Raw genomic sequence first — 27,952 nt, forward strand, 5'->3', positions numbered from 1 at the left:
CGGAAAAAAAAAATATTCAAATGAATTTGCAGGCAGTTGTTTAATAGCTTTCATGGGAATAGTTGTCTTTAGTCTCCTAAGACAGTCATGTACTAATGTAGAAACAGGTCATTAATGTGCTGTATGCCTCTCACGCACACAAATACACACATGATTGAATGCATTACCACACACACCTGCTTTGACTGAGTGGACAGGTAACCACCCAGATCACAGCACACGAAAAGGCTGAGGGAGATGCACATCCACACTTAAGTCTACAGCTTCATCTTTGATTAAACTGTTCCTTGAATCTGCTGGAGAAAACGTACATTTTGTAAGTAACTGCGAGTTTGTACATACATTAGGTTTTAGCATTCAGAAAGTGTGTTGATCACTTTTGTTGCTTTGTCGGTCCTTGTGATGTGTTGGTATCTGCAGGCATCTTAACCAAGGGTCTAGGCTTGCATATGGACAGTGGTGATGTGTGTTATCTCTACAAATAGGAACTTTGTTTGCATTATTCATCTAATGTTTCTGACCGTGTTGTAGCTCAGAGGTGTAAAGATGACTATTAGTGTGTCATGTTCCATTTTTTCTCAAACCACCACCCAAAAATTAAGAGACTTCTGGAGCTTTTATCACCTCTAAGGGCATTAATAACAGGTAAAAAATAAGTCAAAAGCCACTTTATTCTAAACTTAAACCTGCAGGCTTTCACTGAGGGAAATAACATTATACCTGTTAACAGGAGTAAAGAGTGAAACATTTGGACATGTTAAACTGTATAATACATTCAGCTCATTAATCCTATGAAAGTGTCATGATGAATTCATATTGTGTCTGCAGCCAACACAGGGGCAGGTTAGAGAAGTAGAACAGAATATGAGGAAATACATCATTTTTGGGTTTCAGGAGAAAAAAACCCCTGTGAATTATAGAATTATAATAAGACATCATCCTTTAAGTTAGTCTTTAAACATTAAATCAGAACAATTTAGTTTAATATGATCCTTCACTTAAATACTAAGTAATAAACATATATTAACTACAGCCTTTTATATATCTATATGAGTCATATTCAGCAGCACAAAGTTTTATTACACATAGAAATGAAATGTCAAGGATTTAAAGGGGATATCTAAGATGTCTTATGTTCAATTCCAAGGCTATGTATAGTATATATGCTAATTCCTATTGTTGGTCCTTTTTTTTCCCGTTAACTAGTGGAACATCTGTGATGTGACATCATTGTCATCCTTTAATATATGTATGACTCTACAAGATGTCAAACATGTTCTTAATTTAGTGTTAAAAGGGATTATAGTTCTTTTACATATCTCTATTCCCCTATTTATAGTGATCATTAAGTGTATTTGAATGACAAGTCAAAACAATGTAAAGCAAATAAACTGAATGGCAAAATACCGGCATGCAAATGTTTGAGAGGGAGTTATGGAAAAGAGGAGGCTCTGAAAGGGTACTCAAGTACATCATGTCTTTTGAAGAACATGTTTTTCCCCTCATGTTATGTGGCTTCTCCTATGGGATAAAGAGCTGAGATGGTTACCAGGAAAGTATCGTAATAAATCCTCAGTGGAGAATATCAGAAAAATGCCGGTGGCTCACATGGAGACTGGCTCCATAACAACTAGACACCAAAGGACAAAATCTCACAGTGCAAAATTTATTTTCCTGTCAGGGAATGATGAAGCTATCTGAGTCACTGTAAGTGTATTGTAGGGAAAAGTAAATCTGTGACACTTCCTAAATGCATGGCACATGTTATGTTCTCGTTTTCAGCAGAGAGGCAGGTGTGCTGATCATGGCTCCAAAAGGAGGAACCCTCCTTCTGCTGCTCATTGTGTTCAGTGCAGCTTTGGGTAACAAACTGACCTCTCCTCACTATGTTCATCCACCTGGATAATAATGCAATCCATAAATAGAACGTGTCTCTAACCCATTGTTTTCTGCTCAGATATATGTCCAGATACGAAGACAAGGAAAAATCTTTACTGCGAGGACAGCCCCAAAAAACTGGTACGCATCACAACACAGCAATTTAACCTCAACTCACTGACACTGAGAGAAAAAGTTTCCACAACTGAGAAAAAAAATGGTACTGATAAAATAAGTTAAAAAAAATTAAATTAACAATATGAGACATAAAGATGCAGAAACATGAAACAATAGATGGTAAAAAAAGTTATCACAGTTGAAAATTACTGAACTGAAGTATAAGAAATAGGTAATAATAGTAAAAACAAACTAATAACCTTGAAAACGTCCCATATGTTATTAATGAGTATAGCTAACGTTTAGGCAAAGATTCTCAAAGATTTAAACATGTACACTTATTATATTTAAATCTGTTATTACATATAATAATAAAATAGATTTCCAGTCTATGTCGTCTATTTTTTATTAGAACACGACACTAGGTGTGGACCCAAATGCATCGAGACTCCAGGATCAGTGGTCAAAAAAAAAAAGATTTATTTTACAAAAAACAAAAGCACAAAAGATAACAAAAAGAGAAAGCACAACGTGCTCTACAAATAACCTAAAGAAACTCTAATGAACTAAAAGAGAAGTACAACATACTCTATAAAAACTACAAAGCCTCAGAGGATAATACAAGGAACAAGATTCAAGATTCAAAATACTTAACATGAGATGGTCTTCACAAGATCACAGATACGACGCACTGACAAGAGACAAAGGGAACGGGGAGAATATATAAGGGAGGCAGGGATCACAAACAGGTGTGGACAGTTGTGAGGAGACACCAGGTGCAGGCAATGACGGGACAGGGAAGACAAAGACAAGACTGACAGAGTGCAGACAGAACAGGAAGGAAACCGCCATCACCAAAATAAAACAGGAAGAGACAAAAACCCAAAACTAAATCAACATAAACGTCGACGCATGACATTTTTAATCAAATTATTTGTCTTGTTCCAGATGAGGAAATGCCAGGAAATGGGTAAGAAGACATATAGCACTATTTTACAATGTGTGTGTGTGCGTGCGTGCGTGCGTGTGTGTGTGTGTGTGTGAGAGAGAGAGAGAGAGAGAGAGAGAGAGAGAGAGAGAGACGTCATCATGTTTTATTTCTGCAACTTTAAAATATTTTGCAGGACATCCTGTGCCTGATGAGACTCAGGTGAAACAAGTGTTTGGCAACAGGTAAACTTGACAAAAATATTTAATTAGTACTAACTTTGTAAAATGTGGGCGGGGCTGTTTATTTCTTAAATACTCCTGCAGTTTATTCAATGTGCAGAGCAGTGAACAGTCGAAGGCTGAAGTTGTGGTGATTTTTCAACATGAATGTATTTATTCACATATTTATTCATATATTTATTTGATAATGGATACAAAAACCACATTTCTTTTAATCAGCTTGTTTCTTCTCTCATTTCTTTCTCAGTGCCAAGGAAAAGACTGATGATGAGAACTCATCAGCTGAATCCACTTTTATGAAATTACTAAAGGAAGTCACAAACAGAGACTTGAATGACTCAGGCAAAGTGGTATGAAAATAAGTGTATGCACAAAATCAGGCCCTTTGACTATGTTTATCTGCTTGATTCATGTATGACACTGCATCATTTTCCTATTTTCTCCTCATCTGTTTGTAGGGATATGAGAAGCTTGATTTCAAGGAACTTCTAAGAATTGTCAAGCAGCTGAAGAACTCTTCAGTTAGTGCTTCTTGTTAACACCAAAATTCTCAAAAGACAGAAAATACTTGTGAATAACATATGGGGTTGATTTCCTGCCAAAGTCTTACAAACATACAAAACATGATGTATACATGTCCTGCCATTCACTTGAAAATTCAGTCAAATACATCACATGTTTGTGATATGTGGGCTATTTGATTTGAGTGAGGATACGTTTTTCAGTAGAGTTGATCATGCAGCTGTAGAGATTTGTGTTACCTGTGTGTTTTTCCTTTAGGAAAAAAGTGTGACATCCATGGAATTCATACTGTCATTGTCATCCTAAAACAGAAGAAAAAAACTAACGAGAGTAACATCATTCTATGGCAACTAAAAAGAGGTGCACTATTTGGCAGAACATGTGGTGCTTAAATTGAGTCATAGTGCCACCTGCTGTTGTAGAGGGAGAACTACTCAAGACATTAGTGAATCATTGAAACATTAATTATGCCCAGTCACACTGATTACCCCGCCCCCACGAAAGGGAGGCAAGGGGTATTATTTCTGGTTTGGTTTGTTTCTTTGTTTGTTTTTTAACACTCTAGCAGCAAAACTATAGGATGAATTCACACTACATATGGGTTTTCAGATTGCCAGTGACACAGAGTAGATCTGATTACATTTTGGGAAAAGTAGGTCAAAGTTAACATTTTTTTAATGAATTTTTAAAATCTTTTTTCCCCATTTACTTATAATGGGTGAAATTTCAAATGTCTATAAAAACATAGATTTTGTTTCAATTTACTTCAAACTTGACACCTATATTGAAGCAACTGATATGATGACATCACCACATGCATAGATGTGATGTCATCAGCTGGATCGATGCCAAAATAAGCTACAATACATGTGAGGGGCTGGGTTTGTTGTGCGTGGCCCCACTTGTTTTTTTTAGGTTTTGTAAGATATGCTGTTTTGTACTGTTAAGATGTGCTGTAGTTGTTTCTAAAGCATAACGCTGAGGAAAAATATTATAAAGTTTTGTAATTTGCAGAACAAAATCATTGTACTTCCAAATCAAGCTCTGTTTGTAAGGGAACAAGAAAATATAAAGCATGCTGTATTACCTCCGCCAAGGAGGTTATGTTTTTGCTGGCGTTTGTTTGTCTGTTCGTGTGCAAGATAACTCAAAAAGTTACGGACAGATTTAGATGAAAATTTCAGGAAATGTTGATACTGGCACAAGGAACAAATGATTAAATTTTGGTGGTAATCAGGGGTGGGGGGGCCACAGGAGCCCACTGATCTGCCTTGGCGGAGGTCTGCGCTCTCTGAGTCCTTTTCTAGAAAAGAGAGCGCACACCTCCGCCAAGGCAGATCAGTGGGCCCCTGTGGCCCCCCCACCTCCGATCACCACCAAAATTTAATCATTTGTTCCTTGTGCCAGTATCAACATTTCCTGAAATTTTCATCTAAATCTGTCCATAACTTTTTTAGTTATCTTGCAGACAGACAGACAGACAGACATCGGGGGGGCACTAATCTGCCTTGGCGGAGGTCTCCGAGTGTTTATCTAGTTTGTTTATGTTTTGGCAGGAAATTAGTTCCATATAACTTTGTCAGTATATGTGTGAATTACACGCCTGTCTCTTATTCAACCAGGAGCCCTCTGTATGTTACATGAGAGCATTTGTCAGCTGTGCAGCCTTAAATAATTTGACAAACCAAGATGAAAACATGGACTCAAGTGATTATGACCAACTGCAGTGGGCAGCTGATCCAGAGCTGAGGACTATACCTCCTAACAGACTCCAACTTGGAGCCCAAGCAAAGGGTCCAAAAATGAAAAGAAAGTGAGTCTATTTATTAAAGTGACTCAACATTTTCTATTTCCTAAAAGTCTCAAAACTGTTTGACTGTTGGCTTCCCAGGATGGACATACTGGCCAAGGCTTATGGGCACATGTCAAATAACCAGAAGACTCAAGTGTTAAGATGGGCTAAAGAGCAGATCATGCGGGATCGTTTCAACTGTACTACATCATCATCAAAATCAAGTAAGAGATGTCTTAAGTCCATCAGGTCACAACATTTTTCTAAGTAAACAACACATAATGACATTTGATATATTGTTATACTCTCATTTTAACCCATAAAGACCCAGTGCTACTTTTGTGTCAGGTCCCAGATGAATTTTTCTCTCTATTTAATCTTTAAGTCACAGGTGTCAAACATGCGGCCCGGGGGCCAAATCTGGCCCACCAAAGGTTCCATTCCGGCCCGCATGATGAAAGTGTAAAAATGAACCTGAACAGTCAAGGTTGTCCAAATCCAAAAACCAATGTGATCTCAAGTAAAAATAACACAATAACCTATAATTAATGACAACTACAAATTTTCTTTGTGAAAAATTATGTAGAAAAAATTTAAGAGAAAAAAATAACACAGTTACACCGTGAAAATATTTATATTTACAAAACCCTTCTTTCACAATAAAATGCAAATAAATACATAAATGAAAACAAAGATGAACTACCCGAAATGTGCAATTTTGACAACATTCTGCCTTTTACTAAATGTTTTGTGCATTTATGGATCCACTGTGATCTGTAGTTGTGTTAATAATAAGAGATGTAGAAATTGTTCACATTTTAGTTCCAAACTCCGAAATTTTAACAATATTATGCCTTTTACCAAATGTTTATGTAACATTGTGTTTAATGTACATATATAAATAATAATTTGAGGCATAATATTGTTAAAATTGAACTAATTTTTCAAATGAAATTCCTGTTTTTTCAGATTATTCACATCTTTTTTGTAAAATGTAAATATTTTCATAATGGATTCGTCATTATTTATAGGTTATTAAGTCATTATTTTACTGGTCTGGCCTGCTTGAGATCAAATTGGGCTAAATATGGCCCCTGAACCAAAATGAGTTTGACTCCCCTGCTTTAAGTGATTTATCAGTATTTATTGTAATATTATTATCAGAATTTTGCATTTTTTTCAGCGTAAATTAGGTATTTTCCTATATTTAATTCACTTATCATGTAGATGTTCATTAAAGCTCAGAGTAAGTTATTATATCAGAAACAGAGGAAACTGGAAAAAACTAGAAGCACTCGGAGAGCGCAGACCTCCGCCAAGGCAGATCAGTAGTGTCTGTTTGTGATGATTTGACTTTGGCTTTGTTCACTCTGTAGCATCCATAAAGAAGTGCAAACCATCACTCAAATGGCTGACCGCTGACACATTCAAGATGATTGGGAAATTCATTTCCAGGCTAGACTCAGCCGATATTGAGTCTTGTCCCAAAGAAGCAGTAAGAAAAGAGCAAAACAAAAGTGCAAAATTGGAGGTTTAAATAGTAATTTTATTCACTAAAGTGCTCTTGTTTTATTCCTTCTCTGTCCTGTAGCTGTGCCAATTTTTCCAATCACCCAAGTTCAAAACCACCTTCAGCAACATCAACAAACTAAACCCCACCTTGTGCAAAACATTGCTCAGTAAAATCCAAAAATGTTTCAACAGCTCCGAGGCATTTGCAGAACATGTGGACAGGTGCGTCTTCATGCATGAAAAAGAAATAGAAGTATGCAGTCAAGTTCTTCTACATTTCTGCATGCACATTTTTATCTGACAACCAGTGAAGAACAGATAAAACCACATCAGACCATTATTTTCTTTTGTTGGTTAGTGAGTTTTCGGAATTATTATAGATGAGCAAAATGTTTTATATTAAAAAAAAATGTAATGTCTTAAATATTCTGATATTTTTTTAACCTATCAGGCTTGGCCCACTGGCGTGTTGTTACTATGACCCCCCAGACATGACCTCTGACCTCAACAAAAAACTTCTCACACAGCTTTCCTCATGTAAAAACCCTGGGTTGAGTAAGGTATCACATAATTATACCCAAATTTTCATTCCTGCGTCCTCCTGGGTTTGGGACAAAGTGAATGACTGAATGACTGAATGAATGACTGAATGACATTTCTGTCTTTTTGGATCACAGTTGAAGAGACAGATTATCAAGTCTGTGATGTCCAATTCTACTGGTGCAAATGCTGAAACTGTACGAGAGCTGGGTGACAGTGCTGTACTTCTGTCTCCTGAACAACTATCCAAAGTCCGTAACGATGATCTCAAAGACATCCTCAGAGATCCCAAAGTCAGATGGAGGAAGGAACAGCATGAAGTTCTGCTAAAGAAAATACTAGGTGATGAAAAGGTGAGCCTCGGGGGGCTTCTTTTTTTTTTTTTTCATACGCTGCATCTCTACCTTTGTTTTATCATGTATTATTTCTTTGTTTTAGTGTAAGGAGATGTCAAGCAGGGACATGATGAATTGTATTTCGCTTGTGGGAGAGCTTCCCAAATGTATATTCCAAAAAGTCAAAGTTCAGGATATGCTGGACAAGCCAGAAGAGCTGAAGAACATCACCAATAGAATGAAAAAGTGGCAGGAGATGGCCATCGTGGAAAAGGTGAGAGGCCAGAGACAATTAGGGCCACTTTCTTTATAACCCTTAATAATAATAATATATAATAATAATACTGATGAATGTTCTCAATATGAGGAAACTTGAGATGAATGAAAAAAGTGTTTGTGTGTCTTTAGCTCCGGGACAAGGTGGATCTCTCAGATGTGATACGCAAGTTGCCTCCTCCTTTGCTTCGTAGGATTCCACTTACATATCTGAGTAAACTCAACTCTATGGATCAAGTGGCGGATAAAATGTGGAGTCGAGCACAGGTCAAATCAGTTTGAAGTCAATCCTTTCTCACTGCCAACAGTCCTGATATAATAGCTTGAGAAATTTTGCAGGCAGAAAGGATTCATTGTGTTCCATTAACATATAATGTTACCGATGCAGAAACGGGCTTAGACCACACATGTTGTCTTCTATACTGCATCAGTTATTGTTCACTTTATGGCAAATACTTACAAAGTCTTGCCGCCTCTGTTGTCTATTCCTTAGGCTGCCTACTATGTGGAGAAGATGTCTCAGCAAAGGGACTTTTCTCTTAGGTATGGTACATGCAACCTGAATATATACAACTCTTGTATTGTGAGATTTTAATTCAGATCAAAGATAGTATTCAGAGCAACCCAGTATTTCTTGAAAAAATTAAGCAACAAGTAATGCTGTTTGTCCATCAAACAACCTGAATTATGAAGTGTTTGAAAATTAAGGCTCAAAACTCACCTAACCTCCTTTAGCATTTATGGGTTTTTGTTTTGTTTTGTTTTGTTTTGTTTTTTAATAAAAATAGTGGCTGGATTCAGATGAAATGAATTGGTGCAAATTAGTATTTGCAAAAAATTCTGCTGTTGTTAGTATATCTATGTACACGTATCTATTTCTATCAAATAAACCACAAATAAAGAAATAGAAAAAGGGGAAACTACTGGGGAAAGAATTGTCACTACTTGATGATACTTATATTTTAAATATTTTTGGCATGCACAGGAATGTGGGTGGACTCCTTCCAGGTGTAACATGTGAGATGATTAGAAAACTTTCTGACAAAGAAACGCTGGCTCTGGCTCAGGCCATGAAAGAGAATCCAGACAGGCTCAACAAAGCACAGGTACTGTAGACATATACTCACACACAGAGAATATAAGCACAATTATCCAGAAGCACATGTATGATGTCTTCCTTTTTATACATTTTCAGGCAGCAATTGCTGCCTTCAGGTATTTTAGAACTTTGGAGAAACAGAGAGCTGATTATTTTAAGACCATTACACCGGATGAGCTGGATGAAATTTCTCCTGAGATGCTTCCTTACTTGCCGTAAGCCAATGCTCTGACTCTTCTGTTTTTCTTCTGCTTTTGTTTACTTAAAAAAACTGCAGCGTTTCTCCAATGTATCTGTATTAGTGCATCCATCTTATTTATATATTCCCAGGCCCAGAAAGGTGAATGATTTGCCTGATGCTGTGTGTCCTGTCCTCCTCGACAAGATGGAAGAGGTCAACTTGAGCTCATCACCTATTTATTCTCCATCTCGTCCTGCACTCACCCAGAGAGCCCTGCGCTGCCTGACCAATGTACACAAAACACACACACACACACACACACACACACACACACACGCACACACACACACACACACACACACAGAAGGGAGGCATCATCTTTTTCATTTTCAATCTAGTGTGTTAGTAAAAGTTACTAAGGCCAAATTTGACACAGCATCATATTATATGACCACACAGTTTTACACCACGCAACCACATTTAACTTAATATTCTATAATACAAAACAGCTCTGTTCAATCGTGCATATAACAACTGAAAGGATTCTATCTGCACTCTTCTCTTTTACTTTGTTTTAATTAATTATTATTGATGTTTTATTGATTGTTTTAATTTTAATTGTGTGTTTTTAACCTGTCTCTTTTCCATTTTGTACTACACTGTGAATTGCCCTGTGTATGAACTGTGCTATACAAATAAATCTGCCTTGCCTTGCCTAATATGACCAATGTTCTGTATCATTTTTCCTTTGCCTCTCTTCTTCTCAAGGCTAAATTGCATCACACTGTGTTTGTATCAACGGTGAGATTACACATGCACCAACAATCTGAAATATGACATGTATTTGCAGGGGACAGATTTATCTGAACTGACCGTGGAGGATGTATACAGGCTTGGACAATTCTTGTGTGAGATAAAGCCTTCTGAGCTCCGCCTCTTGTCCCCTGACGTCCTTGTTTCCAGCCTTGAGGCAATGGATTCCTGCCAACACATTCCACAAAAGCACAGGGCACCACTAGTTGAAATTGTCATAGAGAATTTTGGGTAGGCTCCTTTTGGATGCTGTAGTTAGTGCAGAAACTGAGAGAAAAGCAACAATTTTAAGACTTTTTTTTATCTTTTGCAGGGCTCCATCTGATTGGTCTCCTGAAACTGTGGAAAAACTGGGTCATATCATCCGTTTGAATGATACAGTTGTAAATGATCTGCCTGACAAGGTGCGTTACCTGTGTGTTTTCTATAATTGTGTGTTTTCTATACAGTACATATTTTATTTACTTTTATTTTTTCTTTTCTCTGTCTTTCTTAGCCTGGGATGGCGGAAGTTCTGAAATATGTGGATGACCAGCCCAAAAACCCAGAATCACTGAAAAAGAAATACTTTGATCTCGTCATCAAAGAATCAAAAGGAGCACGCAAAAAGAGAGAAAGTAGGAAAAAGTATTTGAATTTATTGATATTGTGTTTTTGTATATTGCTGAATGTTGCTATTAGTTAATGACAACATATAAATGAATTGTGTTGTTCTAACGCCCTTCGTCTTTCCTCGGCTCTGTTTCAGCCAACAGTAATGGGAATGGCAACAGTGGCAACAATGATGGAGGCAGCAACACTGAGACAGGCGGTAACACTGTCAGGGATCAAACACCCACTGTGGAGCTCATTGAAAGACTGGGAATGAATAATGTGTACTGGTCAATGGAGCAATTGAAAGCGATTTCACCGGAAATTTTCACTGCAACTGTACAAACTCTCGGGAGTGTTCCTGACTACGACCATAAAAAACTGGCTGTTCTGAATAGAAAGGCAGTTCAGGTACTGTGGAGGCACAGAGGCTGGATTTGGTCATTTTACACTCTTACCCTTTCACCCTTGCATTACAACATTTGCATTAATCTTTATAATAGTAATATAGAGTACACAGAAATTCTTGAGGGTGAAATTGTATGTACAGTATCAACTGCTTCCCATATTAGGACTATCAAATGTGTGTTTCTGCAGGTATGGGGTCCTGCAGCACAGATGAATGAAAGTGTGGTGGCACAGATGGGATGCATCGCTCAGGGTTTCTCTGACACAGAGCTGGAGGAACTTGACTTCTCGCTGGACACTCTGGATGATATCGCCCACTGTAACTGGAATGAATCACAGGTGGAGTACAGAAACATTTACCCATGAGTGTTACACGATTGTCCTCATTTTCACTTACCTCAGTGACTTGTCTCAATAGCTGGTGCCTGTGTGGAAGGGCATTGGCACATTCAACAACTGGACAGCTGAGCAGCTGGAGGCTACAGACATGGTAGCATTAAACCGGTTCATCTGTGGCCTGAACTCCAGTGAGATCAGACAGCTCAACACGTCTGCGTTCATGTCAGTACCATGGACAACTCACTTCATCATCAAACACTGTGAAGTCCCTCATGCAATAGTTGAACCACCTCTAGCTTCAATTACAGGACACATTCACTGTGGTACTGTTTAAGTAATGTGATGCATATGAAATGTTGCTATTACTGTCACATGTATTTCTGTCCACGTGAGTATTAAATTTTACAAAGGTCTTGTATTGATGATGGTTGGAGTTGCATTAAATCTTCGTCATCACATCCCAAGATTCTCAGTAGAGTCCAGGTCTGGACCCAAGTGGCCAATCCATGTGTGAAAAATACACTAATAATTTGTTTTCAGTTAAATTAGTATGCAGCTTCACTACATCAGTGTTTTACTACCCATTTTAGAATTTCACATTCATTTTTTTAAGTTTAGTTGTGCAATGTACAGATGATAAAGATTCTATTCCATTCTTATCGGTTAATATTTGTGTGTTTTCACAACAACTTAATGCCTGAATGTCAGAGATGCTGTGGGTGCAATGGATGACATGCAGTGCTCCTTTGAAGTGGCGCAGCACTTTAAAAGCCATGCTGTGTCTGTATTTGGAGCTCCCAGCAGCTGGACAGCAGCACAGGTGTCATACCTGGGCAACATCATTGGTAAGATACTTTCTGCTTCTTCTCTTTATCTGAAGGAACCAAATCCCATTGTAGTTTTTCATGACATTTCTGTTAAATTGCTCATCAGAGGGGTTAGTGACAGTGCAGAGGGGGAAATAAAAGTGGGGGAATGAGGAGCTGATGATGGGAATTTTAGGGAACTGAAAGATCCCTCAAGGTAGTGTACTGAGATTGACTTCCAAATTACAACAAAGCATTGAGGAGCCTCGGAAAATTTAGATTTTGCTTGTCATTGCCCAGAAAATCCTGGTCAGCTGTTGTTTTGTTTTTCAGGTGGGCTGAATGCCCGTGAGTTTGCCTCTTTGAAGACGCCCGTTTTATCATTCATCTCTCCAAAATCCATCCCACTCATTCTTCCCAAAGTACTAGCTGTAAGTTACTTTTCTAATTTTCTGTTGACCCCCTATATGCAAACTAAATCAAAAGTGCCCTCTGACCCCTGTGCCGCTTTTCTTTTTTCCTTCAGGTTCTGACTCCTGCCCAGATTGAGGCCCTTGGACCTGACAATGCTGCCATGTTAACAAACAAACAGAAAGATGCCCTGGGAGCAGAGCAACGGGATGCCCTTGAAATTGCTTTGAAAGGAGTTAGTGAGACAGATGGAAGCTATTCAGGTATAACAAAAGTTGCGCACACACATAGCACTGCTGTAAATAAAATAAATACACATTTCTAAGTCTTTCAATATAGGTCATCAAGTCACTATACCAACATTACTTTTAACAGCATTTTTGCCAAATAGTTATTATAAGCAACAAAGTTATAGACCTTTATTACACTACTGGCTTGAGTGGCTGTGAAAAATTCACATTAGATGATACCAATAAAAATGTGACAGAACTTAAATGGGAAAAAATATATAATAGCTTATATTCTCTATTGGCAAGTTTCAGTATGCAGTACAGAATACACTGTGTATGTACATAATTGTCAGCTCACTGCACTTGCAATCAAATGTAATTACAACAACAGTCTTCTAAGGCTTCTGTTTTTTTGCTGTTTTTGTCCAGGAGCTCCATCACTGAGTGTTGAGGGGATGTCTGCCTTCATGAAGCCACTTCTGTTTCTCTTGATGGGTTTTATGTTGCTGTGAAAACACAGCACAGTCAAATCCAACAAAATAAAAGCTGCAGGAGCTCTATCTTAACAGCCACTTTTCTGAAGAATGGATTGTCACAGAGAACTAGTGATAGCATATTTGCCTCAAAATCATATTAAGTTTATTGTAGACTGACACTAACAATGTGTATAGATGTTGAGGCTGTTTTATTGTTCACAGCTGAAGTGAGCTTTGTTTATGAATAGGTTCAGCTTTTATTATTTACAAATATACTGCTGATATATATTTCTAAGGTTTATTTTAATAGAAATAAGAGCAATGTTTAATGATTGACATTTGATGTTTTGTGTAATGAAATGCCTCATGATTTTAATAAAGATAATATAAACTCAGACAAAAACACCATGGCAAAAATAATTGGGAGGAAAAAGGTTATAAATAAGCAAAGTCTACTGAACTGATAATGTGCCATTGATCATTTTTAATGATCTTTTTTTATAAACATCTGGTTAGAAATGATCTTGTCATTGCAAAACAGAAAAATGCTGAATACATCAAATACATCAAAATGTAAGTATTGATTAATGTCCTGAGAATGTACATACAAGCACAGACAGGTCACTCAAGTGCAATAATGGGAGAGTTGTTTGTTTTTGACTCTGCAGTGTAAATACAAGGACATTAACTCAGTCAACAGACTTAGTGCTAAGACACAACACACAAACATAGACTTGCAATGTTTATTCCAGTCTCATGTAAGTCTGAATTAATGTGGAAGCTGAATTGGCAAATCAATAAATAACACAAGTTGATTTGTGTTGACAATCACCGAGTCCTGCTGGAACATATTGTTCTATCATCCTTTGATATCTGACACCAATTATGCAGGATAACCATTTAATAAATGTGTCTTCATCAGTGCCGCCAGAAAACAAAATGTTTTCATATTCTAAGAACATTAGGAATACTTGTAATCACAAAGAGACTGATCTTTTATTGACAGTGATGTCCCAATAGAGCAAAATATAAAATGAGCCCCCTACCAAAAGTTCAAACCCATCATTTAACTTCTCTCTCGCTAACAGAGAAAGAACAAATCTGAAAACGTGACGCAAATACATTTTACTTTAAATGTACACAAATTTGAATGCTTTTGAAAGTTATATCCAGTTAACTATAAATGTTTACAATTTGCCATAGTACAATTTAGAATAGTTTTTCAACTCTATTCAATATACTTTGGAAAATGGCCGATGATACAGTGAAGTTCTACACATACTGTATACAAATTATAGTTACTGGGCTGACGACACTTAATCACATTGAATCGCTACCGTTTTTTTAAAATGATAAAACTCTCAACAGATAAAAATATTGCAATCAGACAGTGACATTCAATTGCTTTTATCGCTATTAATTTAGAATCAGTTATAATGACAGTAGGATTTGGTGGTAACATTCACAGTTCTTTACTAACATGTTGTCATGTCAGTTCACTGACATTAGTATCATTACAGAAATGCAGTGTTAGATCCTGAGTGTCAGAAGTCCAAAGTTAAGGCTAAGGCTCATCTCAACCAGTGAAAATGACATTTGATTGTTTTACAATCTACTCACACAGAAACACTGTTCGAGCAGTCTTTGGTTAATTTAGTGCATACTGTACATGTGTTAACCCACACTTTACATAAGGCACTCTGACAACACATCCTGTTGAATCTGACATCTTAGGAAGTTTTCCCTGCATTCCTTGCATTAATAAAAGCCATACCGTGAGTTCTGAAGTGTGTATTCAGATCTGTAGTCTTTTCAAATTGTTTGCCACAGACCTTACAGGTCAAGGAACCTTCCTCTTCCTTCCCCTGAGGTAAGGAGGGTGATGCTGGTGCAGAACCACTCTGAGAACTCTTATCATCATGTTTCCTGCTGCTACTGGGAGAGCCTGCAGGGTGTGCACTGAGCAATTCCTGGTTATCAGCGAATGCATCTCTCACCTTGTGGATGATGAAGCGATGGCGTGACAGGGAGGAGGTAGATGTGAAACAAGCCCCACACTGCAGACACTGTTGACCTCCGCCCTCTATCCCACTTCTCCGGTGCTGACTGATGTGCTCCAGAAACAGTGCCTTGTCATCTGTAGTGAAGCCACAAGGGGCACAACGAAACCCTGAATCTGGAAGGCAGGAGGGAGCAGGTACAGATGAAGGCCGACGTTTCTTCACTGGACTGGGCCCGTTTGTGGACTCTTCGTCCTGCTCTGCCTTTACAGCTGCTCTCCGTCTCTGGCGAGCCACCATGCTGCCATCATGTTCTGAAGAACTGTCTGCCTCGTCTCGACCTCCCTGTGACCACAAGAAATTAAACCAACCCCTCTTACAAACAACATGACAACAAAAGCCGTTTCTGTTTGGCTCATTTATGCAATACAAAGTGTGTCTTACCATTACTGTTTCCTGACTTATGGTGTCCATGTGGTGTCTCAGCTGAACATGTCTCTCTAACATTGCTCTGCTGCTAAATATTTTCTTACTCTCGATGCAGAACCTACAGATGTGCACATAGTCATAAAACACACAGCTGAATATATCACACACTGTGGTAGTCTTTTAAATTAGTGTTCAGATTTACCCAAGTGCTTGCATTAATTCAGGAAGATCATGAAAAAAATCCAAGTGCAGTAATATAGAAAATTGAGGACACAATACATACACTGACAATCACTGACTCTATTGAATCAGATCACAAAACCAGTGAAGTTTTGAAACTCTAAAAGCCATTCTATGTGCACGGATCAACCTTTTTATTGTTACTGCTCCTATATGGGCATAATGTAACTTATAATTTTATTTATATTATTACTTTTTCTTTTTTACCCTCTGTTTCTTGTACTTTTTACAAATCACTCCAGTAATAGGTATTTGGACGCGTCTCAGATTTTGAACATAATCAATATGTAACAGATATGTAACAGACGAAGTGACTGGAATACTCACTGGCAGCGAAAGCCTCGAGTCAAGATTTTGTGTTTGTCTCTGATGTGACGTCTCAGACTAGAGGTTGTGGTGAAAGAACTCTCACATTTATTACAAGGAAACTTCTTCAGGATCTACACAACACAAACACAAACATACCTGCTATATCTGTGCACTTGAATCTAAGAGCAAATTCTTAGAGGCTGGAAGGAAATGATGTAAATTCAGACCTTGCCATGCTGTTCAGCCATATGGGTGATGAAATCTTCTCGTTCAGTATAGTGTGTCTGGCATGGTAGACACTTCCACCCTGATGGAGTCTTCATCCTCTCCGTCTTCACTTTCTTTTCTTTAGGTTTATCCATCCATTCCTCCCCATCCGAACTCTCCATCTTCACTAAAGGCTGTGAAGAGGACGAAACAGCTGAGGACGATGGCAACTCTTGTTTGACTTTGGGAGTCCTGTGAGTCTGAGGAACAGATTGTGAGGGTTAAAAAAAACAAAGTTGATACACAGTTAAATTATACATTTTATGTGTCTAAAAAAAATCATATAATAACATACTATAAACTAAATAAGAACAGGCATACCTTGAAATGATCCAGTAAAGAATTCCTCTGAGAAAACAACTTGGTGCACTCAGGACATTTGAATACATGCACCTTTTGATTAGCTAAATGATTATCAAAGTGGGAATACAGCAGGGACTTGTGGGTAAAAACAGTGTCACACATGACGCACTTGTAGATCAACCTGAAAAGGAATAAAATCAAGCATTGATTAATTGTGCCAGACGTATTTTTTGTGAGAAGTACATGTGTACTATGTGAGTGTGTGCGTATAAAGTACATGGTCTGTCCTTCGGTCAATGTTGGATGTTGAGCAGTGATGTGGCTCTGAATGCTGGAGGCAGATTTAAATGCCATTGGACAGCTGGGGCATTTGTGAAACATATCACAATGAGCCTGCTGGATGTGAGACTTCACTGAGTTCAGACCTCCAAACACCACCAAGCAACTGGAACATCTGAGGAAAGGTGCAGGAACATGGGAAGACATAACTTTAACTGTAAAAGTGAATCAATGCACTCCTGCTTAAAACATTTTAGTTGAAGGTTAACTGTGATTAAGAATTTTAAAAGATCAACTGGTGTAATATTTAGGAGTAAATTTAATCTGTAATCACAGGAAAATAAACTGTTTTCTCACTATTTTAGGATGATAAATGTCCTGGATTGCATTTCCATCAAGTCCACCATAACATAAAACACTTGACAAAAATAACTTGCATATAGACAACCTGTGACTTAAATAAACAATCAAAATTACTGAGTAGCAGGTACCAATAGTAGTTAAGTCAATTGAAATGAAACTAGCATAAAGCACGATGTCACAAAAAGAGTGGTATTCAAATGTTGAACAGTAGAACGTGATGTGGAAATAGTAACAGAGACATGACATTACTGTTAGTTTCATTCAAGTGTATTTATAGTAACAGTGTGTTTACAGTTAAATGGAGACAATGATCACTCTCATGCAAAATACTTGAAAGCCTAGTTAGAATTGGGGTACAACAGAACATATGCTATAGGGTGTCTTAACAGTCACATTGGTAGATACTGTACCTGTACCCAATGCGACGAGCAAAGTGTAAGCAGGTTTCATCCAGGTGTGTTTTAAACTGTGGCTGCTTGGCTGTGCCCCCACACTCTGGACACACATGTGGTGGGTTTCCCTGGTGAATCCGTTGATGAGCTGCTGCAAAGCAGCTGTTGGACAAGAGCATGGGAGGAGAACAATCCGTGCATGGCTGCAGCACAACAGAGGAAAAAAATGAAAGAAAGACTGGATTTATATTTGGAGTTTCAGGACAAGAAAACAAATGTAATTTCTGTTTAGAACTCACAGAGCTCTGTGCTGTTTTGATTTCTTGAAGGTGTTCCGCCACCTCTTTTGTACTGCTGAACTGAGCCTGACACTCTGGACATTTGTTACTGCAGTACTGTAATTCCTCTGCTTTCCTGTTGTGTGACTGAGGTGCTGCATTTGGGGTGAACTGCCCTAAAAAGGATGATGGAGCTGTAGAGGAAGAAAAAAAAAGAAGATAGCATACCTGAAAGACACCAGAGGGAAGAAAATACACATACTTCACACTAAAAGAATTTAAACGGCACAATAAGACAGAGGAACAGAGACCAACCCAATGCTGCTGGCTCTGGTCGGCCTATCATCTGCTCCATAGATACAGGCTTCATGACCAGGTGCGAACACTGCATGATCAGGCCTCTCTCCTTGTGCTCTCTTGCATGTAAAAGTAAGCTGCATTTGTTGAAGAAGGCCAAGCGCTTGGCACAGTGATTACAAGTCACCTCAATCCTCAGTGATCGCCGATCATAGTGTCGTGCTAAGCTCTGCTCCAAAGCAAATGCATCTCCACACTCCAAACATCTGTATCCCTGCAGAGGGTAAAACATTTATGGATACAGAGTAAATGAGGTATGAAAAATGAGATCATAATTAAATAATGATACACAAATAAATACTATTACAATTGATTCACGACATGAGATTTCAATTTTAGAAAACATGAAGAAATTCCACAAATTCTACCTTACAGCAGTGTAAAATGAGTACATTGAAAATGTAACAATATGAGCACTAGTACTTGTAAAGAACATACACTAGTCCTCCTACATACTACAATACTTTACTCAGATAAGTAATTGAAACCAATTAGCTCATCATTCTCAGTCTTAGCTTCATAGACTAAACCTGATGCATCACTTAGTTGCCTGGATACCAGAACCCTCAGAGATAAATATTGTAATTTAGGAGTTTGTCATAGAAGTTTCTTCAATCAATTTACATCAACAGCTTACCTGAGCAGGCAGAGAAAGACCCCACTCTGTTGGAAGAGGCGATACCAGATCTGGTTTATAAGTGGGCAGCAGGTTTTTGTTGTTGAGGATCTTGTTGAATGCTTCAACAAGACTGGTCTGAGTCTTGGATATGGTTGCCCCTGTGCTGTTGACAATTGAAGCAGGTCTGCTACTATTTTGAGGAGGAAGCAGAGGTGAAGGTGGAGGTAGTGCAGTCCCATTGTTAAGAGTTTTCTGACCCAGGCTGTGTAGATTGATCCCTCCAGGGCTACCTTTAGAAGAGGCAGCAACAGATGGCAGTGCTGTATTTTTGGTGATGCTAACAGCTGTACAGGAGATCTTAAGCTTGGCTCCTTTGACTGTACTGGCACCATCTAGTGTTGTGGCACAGGTATCCTGTTGCGAGGTCACTGCATTTGACTTCGACTGCTGTAACACCCCCCTTTTGGATCTTGTGTTATGACCATCAGATGAAGGTTTAGAACCCTTTGCAGTCCTGGCAGTGGTTCTGCCACCCTTTTTAGGAGCCACACCAGTCATGGTCCTTGTGATGCTGCCTGTGGGCATCTTAATTTTCACTTTGAGGGGCCGCAATGGGGATGAATTAATTTCTGCACTAGCAGACAGAGTATCCTCAGAGGTTGCTATAGCACCAGTACTCTCCTCATTTAAACTTTCCCCATTTGCAGTCTCCACCTTTTCAGCCAGCTCCTCTGTGACCTCTGACCAGTCATTTTGACTGTGTTCACTCTCCATGAGCTCCTCTTTGCAATGGGAGTCCTTAGGGTTTCTTGTTAGACCTGCTGTTTGGGCCAAATCAGAGCTGGTGCTTCTGTTGGAGACCAAAAGTCCTGTCTCACTGGGCGGTGGGCTCTCCGGCGAGTCCCTCTCCTCAATCACATGCTCAGGGTATCTCTCTACTTGATCTAATGTTGTGCTGGTGCTGACAGAGGGGAGGCAGTCCCGGGGGCTTGGTGGCTGAGTTGCTGTGGAGGGAGACCTAGGGGTGGATGGTTGCCCCTCCTCCTCAAGTTGGGGTTTAGACTCTTTGGATACCAGAGAAGAAGAGAGATGAGGAGGATCTGAGACATGGCAAGTTGTTTTTTCAGGAGACCCAAGCAGATCTGACCGAAGGTTTACTCTGCGTTTAAATTTGGGAAAAGGGGTCATTACAGACTCTGGGCTCTCCTGGATCACCAGCGGTCCTCCTAAGTCTGGTTCTGAGTCATCTTCATCTGAGAGCATAATTCCAGCTTTAAGGTTTCCATTTTGTGGTAACGACGAAGATGGTGTATTACTGAGGACACACGTCCCCTCGTTCTGAGGAGAGAGAGGAGGATGGTGCAGGCTGACAGAGTGTGGAGAGGGAGGACAAGATGAGGTGATGTTATGAGGTTCGGAGATGCCACCACTAGTTAAAGACTGTGGGTAGAGGAGAGGTTTCAAAGTGTCCATGACATCGCTTGTATTATTATCTGATCCAGTCTCAGCTCCTTTCTCATTTTTCTCACTAGTGTTCTGTGTGGACCTTAGTGGTGAACACTGTGGCTGAGCCCTGGTGGCAGATCCCTCTAAGCCATTGACAATCTGGAGTTCCACAGGGGCCTCATTTGGGCCAAGTCCTGAAGTGAGATCACTCAACTTGACCTGAGACTCAGAATCTTCACCACTGCTTGATGAATTGTTTACTTGGGTATTATCACTAGCACATCCTTCTTCTCCTCCTCCTCCTTCTTCTTCTTCTTCTTCTACAGATTCAGACAACACATTGTTCTTCACAATGACACTAACCGGCTGATTACTATGGTGGGCAGGAGAGGAGGTAAAGCCTGACGGAGACTCCCTCTCAGTCACATCAGCATTAGTCCCAACCTCCTCATTTCGCTCTTCCTCTGGACGAGACTGTAAGGCCTCTTTGGCATCAATGTCAGGGATGTCAAAAGCTGCCAGCAAGTCATCAAAGTCTGGGGTCTTCATGTCCCCCATCGCCAGTAAGAGGCTAAAAACCTGTAAGGGACAGTCATGAGTCAATATACATCTCCACGTGATCCAGGACACACTGTCAACCCGTTTAGTTCTGCACCGAAACTTTATGTCTGACTGAAATTGGAAATTTGACAGCTGATAGCTAGAGAGTCGACTAGTTCGACTGAAGCAGTTAGAGTTTGGACTCTAGGCTTTTTAATGCAACAAACAGGTTTGCAACAATTTAAGTAACGCAAATTTAACATTAAGCATATCGAACTAAACTGTCACGCACAACTGGGTCCTGTTGCTAGCAGCTAAACTTTAGCATAAGGTTAACTGTTAGCTAGCTCTGCTAACGTCAACAGGCCAATTTTGCTTAAGGAGTAAGAAGTATGTTTACATTCTTCTCAACTTCTACTAATGTGGTCCATTACATAGTTTTGAAAGCTTGTAATGTCTCCTGCAGATAGTGTTTTATTTAGTTTCCGTTTACTTTAGTTACCTGCTACTTTGCGAAGTTGGTTCCTGACTTTCCTTTCGGACGCATAAGTTCTCCGTCACCGCATTAAGCGACAATGGCTTACCAAGACCCTCCCAAATGTTGACAACAGTCCACTCCCTCTTGGAGGGTTATGCTTTCTGTGGCTATCAAACATTACACGATGGCAGTCATCACTTAACCTTTGTTGAAATTAACATTACTTTTTATATAACGCTAATCGTCCGGTGTAGATAAAAATTTAAACGTGAAACGTTACACGAATAAGTATCGAACTAAATTCCATGAAATAAGCTCTCTCTACTTACTAGCAAAGTTTCGCAAACTAAAAAATATGGTGGGCCAAAATATTTTAGCAGCTCTTTGGGAACTGTTCATTACTAACATCACTACTTAATAACAGACCTTTCCTGCTGACAAATAAGTTATATTAAGATTATTTTTTTAATAAATTATGTTTTGAGAAATTTTTGTCTGCATGTCAGGACATTCTGTAGTCTGTCAATTCATGTGCTTAACAAAATCTGGTAAACACGGTTCATTTAAATAAATAAATTCAGAAACCTTTCACTTTATCTCAGTAGCTAAAGACTGAGGGTATATACTTTAAACATTCATTACAACTTTAAAGGATGTGTGTAAAAAATGTAGTTGCAAAAAAAAAAAAAAAAACCAAAACGTTAAAGCATTTGTTACAAACACCACTTTGTATTTTGTAAATTTATTAAAGATTGTAATTGTGACACTTTTTTTACTTTACAAAAAAATTAAAAGTAAGCATATTCACTTGGAGGAAAAAAAAAGTAGTTAAGGACTGGCGAACTGATGTTGAGAAAAGGCAAATGCTGTGTACATATCACAAACCTAAATAAACAAAACAGTTGTTGCAGTAAGAAGAGCGACAATGTTACAGTGAATAACACATGCAGTGCAATTCTCAGGCTCCTTTTAATATTTTCATAGATTACGGTCCTCTCTTTGGGTGTTCATTTCTTTTTCTCCTCATCCTTCTTAGGGTCGGATTTGGAGCCTGTCTGTGACGCCAAAGAGCCCATTGCATTACGGATGGCCTCGTTGTTGGGGTCGACACCAGGGAGGTTTTCCAAAACACTCTGTAGGAACTCTGGATCTTGCATAACATCATAGTCCTCTTCATCCTGCACATACATGTCATGAGTAACAATCAAAAAGTTTTCCAGTGTGATTAAAAAGTATATTCAATGCAGGTTTGAGACTACCTTAGCCTCACTGGAGTCCATGTCAGCGCCAGTATCCATGCTCTCTGCTCCAAACTCTTAAAGAAAGAAAAACATTGCACGAGTAGGAAAATAAATACATTGTAAATGTGGTCTATGAAAATGCTATCCCATACTTTTACTTTCCTTCTGCATTCATTATGCATTTACTAGAGAACCATAATGCGGGCAACATTACAACTTAAATAAGATGTAAAAAATAAATAAATAAATAGATTAATGGGTGTACACAAAAATAAAACTAGAACTCACCAATGTTTTACCATGCTGATCTAATTACTATACCAATTTGTCATCATACATAACAAAAACATAATGTACTTGTATAGTGTGCACTTACGATAAAAGCCAAACATACAGTACAAAAAAGTGTGAAGAGCATGTTGCCCGAGTGAACTGTACCATGCATATCATAATGCTGATGCATAAAAAAACTCAAGTTCTATGGTATACTGAAAATGATGAAGTTAAGAATTTATTAAGTTTCACAATGGTGTCAATGTCTTACCTGCTCCTGATCCCTGCATGGACATCTGCAGAGCATAAGCAATTTGTTCATCCTCTGTCATACGGCTGAAATCTGGTAGAGCAGGTGCTGTTGAGTCTGTTTGGGGAACAGACATCTTCAACAGGGCATCTTCAGACTCTGCAACACAGAAGAAGATATATACATACATAACCAATATAATGGTACAGATAACTGGAGAGAGACAGACACAAGCATCTACTCTACAGCAGTAAATCAAGTTGGTGGACATTTCTCTAACCATCTGCAGGAGGGGAAGAAATGCCAGCTTCAGCAGCTGAAGCAACAGCAGCTCTGCGAGCTTCATCCTCCTGTCGTTGTCTCTGCTCCTCCATCGACACACGCAGAGCCTAAAAAGAGTTGGAATGAGAGGGAAGGTTATAGTGGCACACATATGATATACGCTGCCTCGCCAAAAACAGTCACACAATATTTGGTTTGACTACCTTTAGCTTCAATTATGAGACGTATTCACTGTTACATGATTTATGCCTCACAATGCTCGTGTATTGTCACAGCAAATGTCACAGCATTACTTTCTGTCCTGAGTTGCATTAATTTTTGGCTAAAATCTTGTAATGATGATGGGAGAGTTGGACTAATGCATAAAACCTTCTCAAGTACATTCCAAAGATTCTACATGGGGTTCAGTTTTGGACTCCATGATGGCCAATCCATGTGAAAATGTGTCATGCTCCCTGAAACACTTTTTCATAAATTGATCATGTTGAATCCTAGCATTATCATCTTGGAATACACCTCCACCATTAGGGATGAAAAAGAAATCCATTAATGTTGAAACCTGGTCATTCAGTATATTCAGATCTTCAACTGACCTCATTTTTTGGACACAAGATGTTTCTGAATTTAGACAGGCACATTAGGACAAACTGCTTAGAATTTAATAGGCAATAGGAGTTATCATATTTAGACTGTTGTGCTCTCTTACCAGGGCCAGCTCTGGGTCTGCACTGGGATCAACTCCAAACTCAAAGTCACCAGCACCAAGGCCTAGAACTGCACCTCCCTCTCCAGCCAGGATGGGTGAGGACAACAGGGCATCAGCTAGACTAGGGCCTGGAGGCACTGTGACGAGATGGGAGCCTGCTCCCTCTTTGCCATTCAGTGTGTTAATAAAGGCTGTCAGCTTCTCTGTGTTTGTTTCCTGCAGAGAAGTAAGTGTAGGTTCATGGATCACACAACACCACAGATAAAACAGGTCAATAGTAGCAGATCTGACATGAGAACCACTAGTGTGTGCGCTTTGTTGGGAAATACCTCTTCTCCAAAGTTAATGACATCCACATTGACTTTCTCTTTCTTCAGTCGTTTTGCCATTTTGACAAGCTAAGGACAGAAAAATAAATAAGAATAAGCTGACACAAATACATGTGCACTGCTGTTCTCAGACAAGTGCTCTACATCAGAAATTCTCTACATTACTTTTGGGACAATGACTACCGCACTTTCCAGTCTATAAGCCGCAACTTTTTTGCACACACTGAACCCGTGGCTCTAAAATGATGCGGCTAATTTATGTTTTCTGGGCTAACGATTGATCCAGCTGACGAAGAAGGAAATAGAGCTGCTGCACTTAAACTTGGCATCAGTGAAATGATGGCGAGACATTGGAGACGGGGTGGGTGCGGCTTATAGTCAGGTGCGGCTTATAGTCTGAAAAGTACGGTAATTCTTTTAGGTAGCAAAGTCCCTAAAATAACTTAATTTGTATAAAATGAACATCTGCTGATTATTCTAATTTTAAAAAGTATGTAACACATTTTACCGACAACCACATTAGGTGTGTTTAAGTCATCCAAAGATAATTGATTGTTAGTTAATTCTTCCCTCTGTTTTACTTTTTCAATGTGTGTATACATTAGTATACAATCATCCCTGATTATAAAACAAAAGCACTAATAACATGCAAAAAAATAAATAAATAAATAAAAAATCGACCTATTTAAAACCCAGACTTACATCTTTTTCATTGTCCTCTACAGGGCTACCAACAAATGCAATAATGCGCATCTTGTGGTTTTTACCCTGCCTGTGCTTCAGGGCCAGCTGCAGAGAAGAGAAACTCCATGTAAGAAAAAAGTAAAGAACATATACCAACTGAAGGGTCTTTAGTGAGGATTAAAGGGGGTGGTGAAAAAACAACAGTCCAAATGAAAACAAAAATGTTTCCAAATATGAACTGGTTAATAGATCAACATAAGTCACAAACTCACATGTGCAACCCGAATGCCTGTACAGAAGCTGATGTTTCCACGAGGCTGCACAGCATGCAGCTTTGAGAGTATCCTCCCTGTGTCTGGAGTCAGTGTGGTCAGGACCTCACAATTGCTGTAAGGACACATAACAAGAATGCGATAATAGTAGACTGAAAAATAAAACTCAAGGAATTCAAGCACAATGTTTCTTACTTTGCCATAGTGATGAGGCCCACATTGTTTTCAGGATTGCTGCGGGTCTTGGAGTGACAAACAATATTAACTGCATCCTGCTGTGCTTGCAGCCTGGTGGGCAGAAAGTCTCCATTTCGCATGTATTCACTGTTGTCCACACTAAAACAATAACACACAAATCAGCCAAATATTAGTCCAACAGAAATAGTATACTGTATACCTACAAATATCATGAGAACAAGGTTTGACCCCCCCCCCAAAAAAAAACAAAAAACAAAAACAAACTATTACTTGTACTTGGGAAGGTAATTCTTACCATCTCCTGTCCAATGTAACTTACTCCCTACCATGACTATGTCAGATGAGCAAGATTCACCTCTTTAGAGCACATAAGAATTAGTCAGCAGCACAAGTTAATATCATACAATTTAACCTTGTTTTAACAAAACTAAAGGTTTTAGCCTTAATTACCATTTGAGAAGAAGGCTTTTACATTTGACTGCGTTATTTTCAGCCAAGTGCTGCTATTGACGGAGAACTATATGTTCCATTACGCTGTTACCATTACTGAGCATATTCATTCACTGTTGTGAGACAGCCTATATCTGTAATAAACATACAACGTGTTGCCTTAATTCGTAACTTTGGTGAGACGAAGACAACAACTAATCCTGATGCCACTTCTGTTCATTTACCTAATGTCATGAACAGTAACTAGCCTAGCTGTGGTGTGGGTTGTTAGGTAGCTAATGCTAACGCGTCAAATGGTGCGTTTCCTTTAAAGAGATGTGCAAATTGAACTACGGTTCAGTAAAAATGTATGGAAACACAACGCAGATTAGTGTTGGTTCTAAAGTTAAAGCTTAAATAGTCCCAGTTTAACTGAATATCCCTATGCTAGTTATGTGCCAGCAGCCCCTCCAAGCTAACGTTAGGATATGGAGTGACTCAGGGAATAGCCAGGGCATCTTAATCCAGAACAAAAAAGTAAACCTGAAACACATGTTACTAGTAAGAGACACGCAATACTTAATTTTCAAATGATCTAGAGCAATCTTATTCGACATCTAAAGTATTAACTTTAGTGATAATGTTTTTAAATCCTCACCAGACCATAGTACTTTCAAGCACCATCTTGATAGCGTATGCGGTTTCCTACGTCACCGTGATGCTTCATGGGTAATGAAGTTATTTTGTGCTTTTATCATTGAAGGCAATCAATCGGATCGCTGTATTTCCTATGGGGAAAATTGATGTACCAATCAACTTAATGCAGTCTTTCGGGTTTGCCGAAATCAGATATTTTAACTAGTGTTCTGTGCAGCTAAAAGGAGGTGAAGAGAAGACACTTAACCCTATTATAATGTAACTGAGTCTCACAGACTACCTCCATAAACGTGTCCCTTGTAGCAAAAAAAAAGCACCATTCTTGGAACATGAGGGCAAAAATTAAGCAGCTATTTTCCCCTCAGATCTCCATCATGTTCTTACATAAATAGTCCTTGAGAGTGACTGCAAAACTGTGAACTGTACTGCACGGATGAACACCAAACGATTTCACTGTTGTACTCAAAAATGTTTCCCACTGTTCTACATCACCTGTACAATTTTAGGATGCATTCCACAAATATTTGAACATTTCTAGAAATGAGGTTTGTACTTTACACCCCAATCTTGAGTATCAAGGCCATTAACACATGGCTGATAGGGCTAGGCAGTTGCCCAACAAACAGAGAGGTCAGATAAGGTATGTTTTCATGAGGACAGCAGGTCTTTCACAAACCATATAAAAGAATGCGCGTCCTTTTGTAAAACGAAAATTTAGAAACACAAAGTTAGTCAGCAGCCAAGAAAAGGGGATCAAAAACTAGATTTAGAAAATATGTTTAAGCCTTTAAAATCAGACATGAAAACATCACCGCCACATAACTGAAACATGGCA

At 38.8% G+C, this 27,952-nt stretch overlaps 3 protein-coding genes across 5 annotated transcripts; 1 reads left to right on the forward strand and 2 right to left on the reverse strand.

The window, feature by feature from the left end:
* The first annotated feature begins 194 nt into the window (after window positions 1–194).
* On the forward strand, window positions 195–13,882 carry otoa (otoancorin). The gene is made up of 29 exons (XM_030158369.1): window positions 195–316; window positions 1,783–1,862; window positions 1,958–2,019; window positions 2,944–2,965; window positions 3,120–3,168; window positions 3,413–3,515; window positions 3,624–3,686; window positions 5,310–5,500; window positions 5,579–5,703; window positions 6,856–6,974; window positions 7,071–7,213; window positions 7,443–7,551; window positions 7,669–7,884; window positions 7,970–8,140; window positions 8,275–8,409; window positions 8,636–8,685; window positions 9,128–9,248; window positions 9,338–9,456; window positions 9,572–9,713; window positions 10,273–10,466; window positions 10,549–10,639; window positions 10,732–10,852; window positions 10,984–11,237; window positions 11,424–11,573; window positions 11,653–11,795; window positions 12,282–12,418; window positions 12,713–12,810; window positions 12,906–13,053; window positions 13,450–13,882. Exons 2-29 carry the CDS (start codon window positions 1,805–1,807, stop codon window positions 13,530–13,532), a joined length of 3,417 nt encoding a protein of 1,138 aa, XP_030014229.1. The 5' UTR covers window positions 195–316; window positions 1,783–1,804; the 3' UTR covers window positions 13,533–13,882.
* A 75-nt stretch (window positions 13,883–13,957) lies between these two features.
* Window positions 13,958–21,894, reverse strand: znf687a (zinc finger protein 687a). Of its 3 annotated transcripts, none has more exons than XM_030158367.1 (11): window positions 21,820–21,894; window positions 19,351–21,355; window positions 18,672–18,927; window positions 18,378–18,532; window positions 18,097–18,281; window positions 17,322–17,498; window positions 17,063–17,225; window positions 16,702–16,941; window positions 16,493–16,605; window positions 15,941–16,043; window positions 13,958–15,841 (listed from the first exon to the last, which is right to left on the reverse strand). In XM_030158367.1, exons 2-11 carry the CDS (start codon window positions 21,334–21,336, stop codon window positions 15,227–15,229), a joined length of 3,993 nt encoding a protein of 1,330 aa, XP_030014227.1. In that variant the 5' UTR covers window positions 21,337–21,355; window positions 21,820–21,894; the 3' UTR covers window positions 13,958–15,226. The 3 variants fall into 3 exon arrangements, with proteins under 3 accessions (XP_030014227.1, XP_030014225.1, XP_030014226.1); XM_030158365.1 differs by having other exon boundaries at window positions 18,378–18,550; XM_030158366.1 differs by having other exon boundaries at window positions 18,378–18,550; window positions 19,351–21,349; window positions 21,813–21,886.
* Window positions 21,895–22,553: 659 nt separating this feature from the next.
* On the reverse strand, window positions 22,554–27,191 carry LOC115436232 (26S proteasome non-ATPase regulatory subunit 4-like). The gene is made up of 10 exons (XM_030159029.1): window positions 27,119–27,191; window positions 26,029–26,169; window positions 25,834–25,948; window positions 25,580–25,666; window positions 24,878–24,946; window positions 24,549–24,764; window positions 23,841–23,949; window positions 23,582–23,719; window positions 23,056–23,111; window positions 22,554–22,974 (listed from the first exon to the last, which is right to left on the reverse strand). The coding sequence occupies exons 1-10, from the start codon at window positions 27,142–27,144 to the stop codon at window positions 22,804–22,806; spliced, it is 1,128 nt and encodes a 375-aa protein (XP_030014889.1). The 5' UTR covers window positions 27,145–27,191; the 3' UTR covers window positions 22,554–22,803.
* Between the last annotated feature and the right edge of the window lie 761 nt (window positions 27,192–27,952).

This window comes from Sphaeramia orbicularis, chromosome 16 (assembly GCF_902148855.1).
Source record: "Sphaeramia orbicularis chromosome 16, fSphaOr1.1, whole genome shotgun sequence".
Taxonomy (NCBI): domain Eukaryota; kingdom Metazoa; phylum Chordata; class Actinopteri; order Kurtiformes; family Apogonidae; genus Sphaeramia; species Sphaeramia orbicularis.